We start from the raw sequence: 9,257 nt of genomic DNA on the forward strand, positions 1-9,257 counted from the left end.
GGAATCCTCTTCAGCCTCCAACCCCTCATAAATGAAACCCTAGCCTCCATGAAGATTAGAAAGCTTGTTCTCTTGATTTGAAGCTTATTCCTTGGATTTTGGTGAACCTTGAGAAGAAGGAAGTTCACAAGCAGGGTCGGTCCTAAAAAATTAAATATTCTCGAAGGCCCATGATGAATAAGAAAAAAAGGGCCCTTATCTTTATTATAATATTTTATTTTTAAATAAAAATATATAATGAAAAAAATTGTGCCCTGTGCAGCTGCCCACTTTGCCCCCCCCCCCTCCCTCCACAACGCCCCTCATGTTCATAAGGAAGCAAAGAAGCAAGGAGCTGGTTTGGACCCATCATTCTCTTCAATTTTCTAAGTTACCTGGGTATAAAGTTCTCACCTTGAACCCTCTTCTTCTAGATTCAAGTTTAAGGTCATTTTTGGGTGGTTTTGGTTCTTTTCATGAATGTTCTTGTAGTTTAAGGAACTCCAAAGCTTGCTATGGCTCACTAATGGTCCATCGGTTCTGTTAAGTGAGAAAAATGCCTTAGTTTGGATGATTCTTGGTCCCATACATAAGTTTTGGCCCCATTAAGGACTTAATCGACTTAGGGTTGTAGATCTAGCCTTAAAATGGAGCCCTAATGGATAAAGTTGGAAACCTTATCCATTAAGTCACTGAAATGAAGTAGATCTGAAGTTTTAGGCTTAGATCTCTAAGGATTAAGCACTTAATGAAGAATATAGCAATCTGCCAGTTCCCATGACAAGGCAATGGGCTTGCCGCGACATGGTGGTTCTCTGCTTTGTGACCATCTTGTCATGGTATTCCCATGACGTGGCCAAGAGGTCCCCACATCATGGTGAGCATTAACTTGGTTGATCGTTGACTATTGACTTTTGACCAGTTTGACTTTGGGTCAAACTTGAAGGACTTCGGTTATTGATTAGGGAATTATCTGTATTTTGGTGCGAGTCGGTTCGTGGAGGTGATCGGTGCAGGGAGTGAGGGCGTTGTTGTGTTTCCGGGTCTGCATTTCGGGTGAGTTTCCTCACTATACTATATATTGTTGAGTATATCCTTATGTGTCAGGATATATGATTAGTGATATGCTGGTTAGAGTACCAGTAATTGGGTAATCGGCTAGTGGAGTGCCCTAGGGGTTGTATGTAGTCATGTAGGCTGAACTATTGATCTAGGATTTCTTGCCTATTCCTCATTTGGTTACATATAACTATGCATTCCTTGGAGATCAGTCGATAGTGACGTAGTGTATATGGGGATAAGGAATATACATTACAGCCCCACCTAAGCTTAGGTACTAAACCTCTAAATTGTGCCATTTTAACTTAGTAACTATACTCGGTTCAGTTTTCACTTGATAAATATACCATCCCCCATAGCATTTCTTTCCCCCCATTATCGTTTAACCATCCCCATTTTCTTTCCTCCATTATCGTTTTTACTTCACTTTTTACGCAAAAATGAATAATGAGAAGAAAATCTTTTGAAAAAAAATGTTTCATGAAATCACATAGTGTTTTAGGAAGGATACGATTTGTTAGGAAATCACGTAGTATTTTTGTCCAATAAAATCCTTAGCTACGACGTAGTTTCATGAGGTTTGGTACCTAAGCTTAGGTGAGTCTGTAATTTATATTCACTATTCCCTACTATATGTTGTGTGGTATGCGATGGTGAACTATCAGACATGTAGACTAGTGTAGATAGTTGCTTGTATTTATGTGCTTACTTGATTGCTTGTCTGTTACATATGTTGACATATTGGGTGGTGGGTTGAGTCAGTCCTGCTCTGTGTTGTAGGCAAAGATACTCGGACAGGCCATCGATGTGTTGTAGGCCAGATGTGGATCAGTTGTATGCTAAGAGAGAGTGGTCTAGGTGTACTGCAGACATTAAAAGGCGGTCCAATCAGACTATAGGATCTGGAGAGCGGTCCAGGCGTATTGTAGGCCTTGTGAGGCGGGCCAGACAGACTGAAGGCTCATGTATGTATGCGTTGCATGTATATGTGATGTGTGGTATTTTGAGGGAACTCACTAAGTTTTGGCTTACAGTTATAGATTAAATGTTTTTTAGGTACCATTGGTGACCGTGGGAAGGCAAAGACGAAACGTTATAGAATCATCAACAACCATGGAGATTCCATATTATTTATATTACTATGATTTTCAAACAACTGTAATTTAGAACAAATGGGTTTTCATAACTTGAGTTTTATGTAAATTGTGATTTTACCTTATTTAAAAATGAAAATTTTGTTTGTGAAAATGAGACATTAAGAGAGACCATTTTTTCCCCAAAATAAAAAATGTCGATGATCATTTATTTTAACACTTAATACTAACATTTTTATTTTTCTTCTAAATTATATCTTTCGTTTCTTGAGTTCTTAGTCTATAGTGGATGGATATTTTTTGCAAACATCTGATACCATTATAATAGAAATGTTTTGATATAACTTTTGGTATTTCATGATATAATATTCAAAATAATTTACATGTTTATTTGTTTGAATATATTTGATTTTGTCCATTTTAGAAAAGAAAAATAACAACCTTATTAGACTGGAAGGAATGGCTCGGCGATCTCCTTGGCAAGTGCTCGTCGTCCATGGTTTTGTCCATTTGGACCTGTGGACCGGACCGGACAGGTGAACCGAATCAGACCAGACCATTTTTTTGGATCCCCGGACCGGTTCTTGGTTCTAGGATTTGATCAAAACCAGTCCGCTTTTTTTACGGGTATGGTCCGGCCGGTTCCGGGTAAAAACCGGTTTTGGACCGGCTTATTTTAAAAAAATGTATTTTGTGAAATTCTTTAAACAAGCATATCTCATTCATTTTAAGTCGAATCGACATGCGGTTTTCTCCAACGTGTAATCTACAGTTTGTAGATGATTTTTTACTATAGTTTTGTTGTTTTTGTTGTTTTTGTTGTTATATTCTATGAGTTACAATCTTTCAAAGATGAAATATCAAAGCTGAAATATTTCAGTTTTTCAGTAAGAAATTTAAACTTTTGTATTATGTGAAAATCTTTAAACAAACATATCTTATTTGTTTTAAGTCAAATTGATATGTGATTTTCTCTAACATGTAATTTAGAGTTTTCAGATGAGTTTAGACTATAATTTTGTTGTTTTTTATAGGGATGACAATTCTCGACACGACACGAAATAAATGGGTTTGGGTTGAGTTTTTCAACCCACCAACCCGCTAACCTGCCAACCCGTTTATTAAACGAGTCATATATGGGTTTCTCAAAAAATAAACAGGTTGACCCGCCAACCCGTTTATATTCTTAATAAAAAAATTATTTTATTTTTAAATGTATTTGTGTATCATGTATCAATATTTAATAAGTATTACAAAAATATACCATTTATTCATAGACCATTTGACTGTTTTGACATTATGACTCGTGGTGAATGGTCTAATGTCATAAGTCGTAACCTATAAGACTAAGTTTGTAACATGTTTCTATGAATGTTTTTAATTTTCATTTGGATGTTTAAGACTTAAATATGTAAAATTCGGACCTATGAACCCAAATCTAACCCACGAATCCGCCAACTTATGAACTCGTTTAAATAAATGGGTTGGTGGGTCATATATGGGTTTATGTTCCAAACTCGCCAACCCGTGACCTGTATATTTAAATGGGTTGTGTTTGGGTTGACATATTTTGACATACCAACCCGCCAACCCGCGACATGCCAACCCGAACATGACACGATTGCCAGACCTAGTTTTTTATCTTATTTGTTTTAAGTCAAATTGATATGCGATTTTCTCTAACATGTAATTTAGAGTTTGTAAATGAATTTAGACTATAATTTTGTTGTTTTTGATGTTATATTCAATGAGTTACAATCCTTCAAACAAATTATATAAATTATAAACAATCAAAGTTTAACCGGTCCAAATGACACAAGAAACGGAAACATATTCATTTTTACGAGTTGTACCGTATCAAACTTAAAAAATATTCATTTTAACGAATTGTAACGTATCAAGCCCAACAACATATTCGTTTTAACGAGTTGTATTAAACCCGAAATCGCGTTTTAACAAATTGTATCGTATGCATGTAAAGTTATATCGGTCCAAACAGGTCTAAGAATCGGAAAACCCGGACCTGGACCCAGACATCAACCTAGACCCGATAAGTCTCGTCCGGTCCGGTTCACGGTCTACAATATTTTTCGAAACCGGTCTGGTCTAAGAGTCGGTTCAATTTGGTGTAGTGAGAGATAGAAAGTAAAGCTATTTTTTTTATCAAATTTTACCAATTTGATCTCACCCTTAAAATAAGGGAGGTGATACTTCCACTTGGTATTTTTATTTATCCACTTGATAAAATTTACTTTTTCCTCTTTTGCCCTTTAAATATCACGGTCATTAAAACCCAATCTCCAAACATGATGTCATCCTTATTATTTTGTCTTCGTTTTTAATTTTGATTTTACGCGCTTAATTTGGAAACCAAACTCCTGCATAACAAGGACCCTTATTTGCTTTTATATTTCACGTTTATATTTATTTTTTGTTTTACTTTAGTTTTGATTTTTTATATATTATTAAAATAAAGCATATATCAATAACATCAATATTTAATTTTTTTAAACAAAAATTAAATAAAAATCATATATGTATGATATCTAAATTGTACGGTCATAGTATTATCGGAATCAATTAAAATTTTTTGTTTATTTATTAAGTGTCATACGCTACTAAAACGAAATAATTTTTTATTAGTGTTGTAATCTAAACTACTATCACGGTCACAAAGAAAATAATAGTCATGGAATGCAATGAAATAGCAGTTGTCATGATTTAATAGTAGCGGTAAATAAACATTCGCCCTATTCAGGTAAGATGCTGCTCAATAAAGATATTCAAAAGGAAGCATATTCCAAAAATGTTAAAAAAAACAATACATCGAGATAACCGTTATTTCAAATTATGTTTCGTAACCGCTATGTTATTTGTGACCATGATATCTGTTTAGAATACACCACTAATTAAAAAAAGCTTTTAGCTTATAATACACAAACTTAATAAACCAAACAAAATTATTTAACTTATGATAATAATACGTCCGTATGTTGTTTGCATCATATCTAATATGATTTTTTTTAAATTTTTTCCTTAAGTATTTAAATATTATATATATTACTTTAATAATATATAATAAAATCATAATTGAAATAATAATAGAAAAAACAATAAAAGCGAAATTATAAAATAAAACCAATTGAGGGTTATGTTAGGAAACCAAAATCAAGATCGTGAGTTTCCAAATACATTGCATAAATGTCAAATTAAAAAACAGCAAACAAAATCATAATATGGGGGTGATCAAGGGCATAAAAGGAAAAATAAAAATTTATTAAGTGGATGGATAAAAAAAACCAAGTGGAAATAATCGAAATATCATTACCCTTAAAATAAAATGGTAAGCAAGCCATGTTGTCTGCGATGGAAAGGATGTCAAAATACATGCCATGTACCGCATCTCATTTACCGAATCTCTCAGTCTCTCAGATACCGACAAACCTCTCTTTTTCTTTCTCTCTCTCACACTCTCGCTTTGTTGTTTTCGTACTTCTGCAAAATCTCTCTGCTTTATCTGTCTATATCGATACGTTGATACACGTATATATGCACACACATACAAGTTTTGTCTGTAAAAGCCAAACCCTAGATAACGATCTTTGAATGTTCGGATCGAAATCGACGATCAGCATTACTACTAGACGGTTTGATTGAAGTTAACAGAAGAGAGATTTGGGCCTTTTTTCTTCTTCGAGATCGATTTCAGAGAAAGAAATGTATAAGAACCAGCTTCAAGAGCTGGCTCAGAGGAGCTGCTTTAACTTGCCATCGTATACGTGTATAAGAGAAGGTCCAGATCACGCGCCGCGTTTCAAGGCCACTGTCAACTTCAACGGCGATACATATGAGTGCCGGAACTACTGCACGACGCTGAGACAGGCGGAGCATTCCGCCGCTGAGGTGGCTCTCAATTCCCTTGCTACCCATGGCCCCTCTAATTCTTTAGCTGCTAAAATACTGGTGGGTTGATTTTCCATTTTCCATTTTCCAATTTTCCGTTTTTCCAATTCCACCGTTTGTTCTTCATACTTCACATATAAATCACATATGACTATACATTTCCATGGCATACAGGATGAAACAGGGGTGTACAAGAACCTTTTGCAAGAGGTGTCTCAAAGGGTAGGATCGTCATTACCAACATACACAACCACTAGATCGGGACTTGGGCATTTCCCTGTGTTCACCTGCACTGTAGATTTGGCTGGTTGCATATTTACAGGTGAAGCAGCTAAGAACAAGAAGCAAGCTGAAAAAAACGCAGCCATGTCTGCTTGGTTATCTCTAAAACTCTGTAAGTCTACATGATCTTTGTAGTTTGTATTAATGTGACTGTTTTAATTTTTGATAATTGATAATTGATAATTGATATCATCATCTTCTCTGTTGTTTAGTGGCCCAACAATCAGAAACTTTTTCATTACAAAAGGGTAACATTGAGATTGAGGAGCAAGAACATGTCACAGTAGCTCGTGCTTTACAGAAGTTTAGGTTAAAGGCAAAAATGACTAATATACCCTTTCCAATTAAGTTTCCAACACCAAAACCAAAACTAGCTACTACACAATCACCTCAATCATCTACAACAACTTCAAAAATCCTTCCTTTAATACACCCTAAAACTACCAAAACCCGGGCCCACAAGTTCCCTGCAGCTGAAGCACCACCATATGTTCCTGTGGGCCGCTTCATGGCTCATTGTAGGATCGCGCCACCTGTCACTATACGTAACGCGATTCCTGTTTTCTCTGCTCTGCCGCCACGAATGGGTGTAGCACCACCGCCACCACCACCTAATCAGCTTTTTCCGGTGACTATCCGGCGAACTGTCATTGAAGATGTTGTGAAGCCATTAAAGGAAGAGGAGAGAAGTTGAAGGATGTGCAAATTTGAAACAAGTTTGTATGTTTTGTGAAAGAGTAATTAGGTGTTTAGGTAGCATTTGCAACTGAAATTAGAGATGTTTTTTAACTTTTATTTTGATTAATTAATTAACTTTATCCAAAAACAATCTTAGAATTAAAACCTAAAACGTTCATGATTTTCTGATTACATTGAAATGATTCAAAACGAGTTATGGAATTAGTCTCCAAGCTTTTTGCATAATTTCATCATTCACAAAAGGGCGTAATGACCACATCAAACAATATGTCTCTAGTTCTCCTGATGATGTCTTTAGATTAAGTGAAGAAACAATCTTTTCCTGTAAACGAAACAACATTCTAATGTTTGTTACAATCATAATGTACTTTAATTTATTTGTTCATTAAATATCGAAAGAAAAAATGTAGTAATAAACAAGTCAATAATTACCTGCATAAGGTAATCCTTTTTCACCATGCTATATACCAAAGCTACCATGGTTGCATAATCAATAACCTTAGATTTCTCAGGGACAAATGACACTTTTTGCTCCTGAAAATTAATAAATTCCTATAAATTTGTATATAGGGCAATTCTTTATAAAGATTAATCCACTTCAAAAAAAAATGGCATCAACTAACCTCATTGAATATATCATCCAAATCAGGAGTAAGATCTTGTGGTAAGGTTTCATTTGCAGATTCTATTGCTAGATTTAAATCCTCAACAAGGGATTCAAGTTCTTTGATAATATTATTTTCTGTGGAAAAAATTAATTCCATTTATAATTTATAAAGACTAGAAAGAATAAAAATAGCAGTGGTTTTTTAGGTATGAATGTTATACCTTTATTTGCAATATCCAACAATTGGATATGGCTTTTATGCACTTCTGTATGCATATCGCAAACAACAAAAAGTCATTGAAACATAATTCAGTAAATTTCAAAATCATTATAATATTTAAAAAATGACTTACACTTGTTGAGATTTTCAGCTCTATCAGAAGCGTGTGTATATCCAGCTTTAATGTAAGATTGCATTCTATCAGTGTTGTTAGCTTTAATGACGTTTTCAAAGAGTTGTGATGTGTTGTCAATGGAGGATCTTCGAATGAAATCTGCATAAAATTTTGTAATTTTAGAACAGAGAAACTTGATTTTTTTTTACTATCTTTAATAAAAAACATGAAATTGAAGAAATTCACCAAGAGCTTGACGAAAGGTATCCAGAAATCTATTCCCTGCAACTACTTGCTCCTCATATTTGGCAACCCTACCATGAAGTGATGAAACAAACGTGTTAAATTACATAAAATTTCAAAAAGAATTTACGCATGAATATTCTTTTGTTATGAACGAAATCCCTATGCTAACCTTTCCATGAAATGTGAAAAAATCTGGACAACTTTCTCTGTTATTTCAGAGTTCAATCTGGTATCTTCTGTTGTTTCCATTCTGCAAAACTAATGGTCGAGTGTGAGATTGAGAACACCAAAGAATAGGGCCCTAAAGCTTAGAAAACTCCAATTAGGGCCCTAAAGCTCTGGTCATTAGAACACATCCAAATTGGACAATATATTGATCAAAATATCATAAAATCAGTGATTTGTTCAACAGGAAACAAGCAAATAGCAAACATAAATACATACTTGCCTACAGATTTGTTCAACAGAAACAGCAAACAATCAAACATACACACTTGGATTCACTCAGAAGTGTAAAAAAGCCTTAAACCAATTCAGAAGAATTACCGATAGGTCGAGAACTCAGAAGATTGACAGCCTCCGGCCCTCCACCCTCCAATGTCGATTCAGCCGACAGGCTCCAAGCTTCCAAGGCTTCAAGACGCTAGGCGATGTCTATATTGATTATTCGATTAGGTCGAGAAGACGAGAACTCGATTGACGAGTGTCGAGTAGGAGAAGAATAGCTGCGCAGGTTTTATTTTCTGTGTTATAAAAATAAATACACATAGGATAAATATAAATAATGTTTAAAATATAATAAATATTAAATAATATATACCATATGTGAGTTTGGTGGTTTTGTTGGCTGATTTTTGTAATTTATTTTTATTTTATTTTATTATTTTATTAGTTGTGAAACTCATATATTATATGAATTAATTTAAAAAAATTAAATATAAGGATCAAAATATTTGAAAACTTTGAATTTATAAGAAAATAAGAAAATTAATGAATTATTATAATATAAATATTTTTTTATTTTTTAAATTTAAACAAATAATTTAAATTAAA

At 34.2% G+C, this 9,257-nt stretch overlaps 2 protein-coding genes across 4 annotated transcripts; one reads left to right on the top strand and one right to left on the bottom strand.

Moving 5' to 3' along the window:
• The first annotated feature begins 5,489 nt into the window (after positions 1–5,489).
• LOC111913231 (double-stranded RNA-binding protein 6) lies at positions 5,490–7,146 on the top strand. Its single transcript, XM_023908950.3, has 3 exons — positions 5,490–6,095; positions 6,210–6,429; positions 6,530–7,146. The coding sequence occupies exons 1-3, from the start codon at positions 5,850–5,852 to the stop codon at positions 7,009–7,011; spliced, it is 948 nt and encodes a 315-aa protein (XP_023764718.1). The 5' UTR covers positions 5,490–5,849; the 3' UTR covers positions 7,012–7,146.
• Positions 6,549–8,941, bottom strand: LOC111913232 (uncharacterized). Of its 3 annotated transcripts, none has more exons than XM_023908952.3 (9): positions 8,751–8,941; positions 8,374–8,454; positions 8,205–8,272; positions 7,977–8,117; positions 7,845–7,886; positions 7,640–7,758; positions 7,449–7,550; positions 7,189–7,338; positions 6,549–6,961 (listed from the first exon to the last, which is right to left on the bottom strand). In XM_023908952.3, exons 2-8 carry the CDS (start codon positions 8,451–8,453, stop codon positions 7,210–7,212), a joined length of 681 nt encoding a protein of 226 aa, XP_023764720.1. In that variant the 5' UTR covers position 8,454; positions 8,751–8,941; the 3' UTR covers positions 6,549–6,961; positions 7,189–7,209. The 3 variants fall into 3 exon arrangements, with proteins under 3 accessions (XP_023764720.1, XP_023764721.1, XP_023764722.1); XM_023908953.3 differs by having other exon boundaries at positions 8,374–8,462; XM_023908954.3 differs by lacking the exon at positions 7,189–7,338.
• Positions 8,942–9,257: the final 316 nt, after the last annotated feature.

The sequence above is a fragment of the Lactuca sativa genome, chromosome 8 (assembly GCF_002870075.4).
Source record: "Lactuca sativa cultivar Salinas chromosome 8, Lsat_Salinas_v11, whole genome shotgun sequence".
Taxonomy (NCBI): domain Eukaryota; kingdom Viridiplantae; phylum Streptophyta; class Magnoliopsida; order Asterales; family Asteraceae; genus Lactuca; species Lactuca sativa.

Coding starts and splice junctions, on each gene's coding strand:
- LOC111913231 (XM_023908950.3), top strand. CDS start 5,850: ATGTATAAGAACCAGCTTCAAGAGCTGGCTCAGAGGAGCTGCTTTAAC. Junction 6,096..6,209: donor CTTTAGCTGCTAAAATACTG/GTGGGTTGATTT, acceptor CATGGCATACAG/GATGAAACAGGGGTGTACAA. Junction 6,430..6,529: donor TTGGTTATCTCTAAAACTCT/GTAAGTCTACAT, acceptor TCTGTTGTTTAG/TGGCCCAACAATCAGAAACT.
- LOC111913232 (XM_023908952.3), bottom strand. CDS start 8,453: ATGGAAACAACAGAAGATACCAGATTGAACTCTGAAATAACAGAGAAA. Junction 8,118..8,204: donor TACCTTTCGTCAAGCTCTTG/GTGAATTTCTTC, acceptor AATTTTATGCAG/ATTTCATTCGAAGATCCTCC. Junction 7,759..7,844: donor GTTGGATATTGCAAATAAAG/GTATAACATTCA, acceptor TTTTTTCCACAG/AAAATAATATTATCAAAGAA.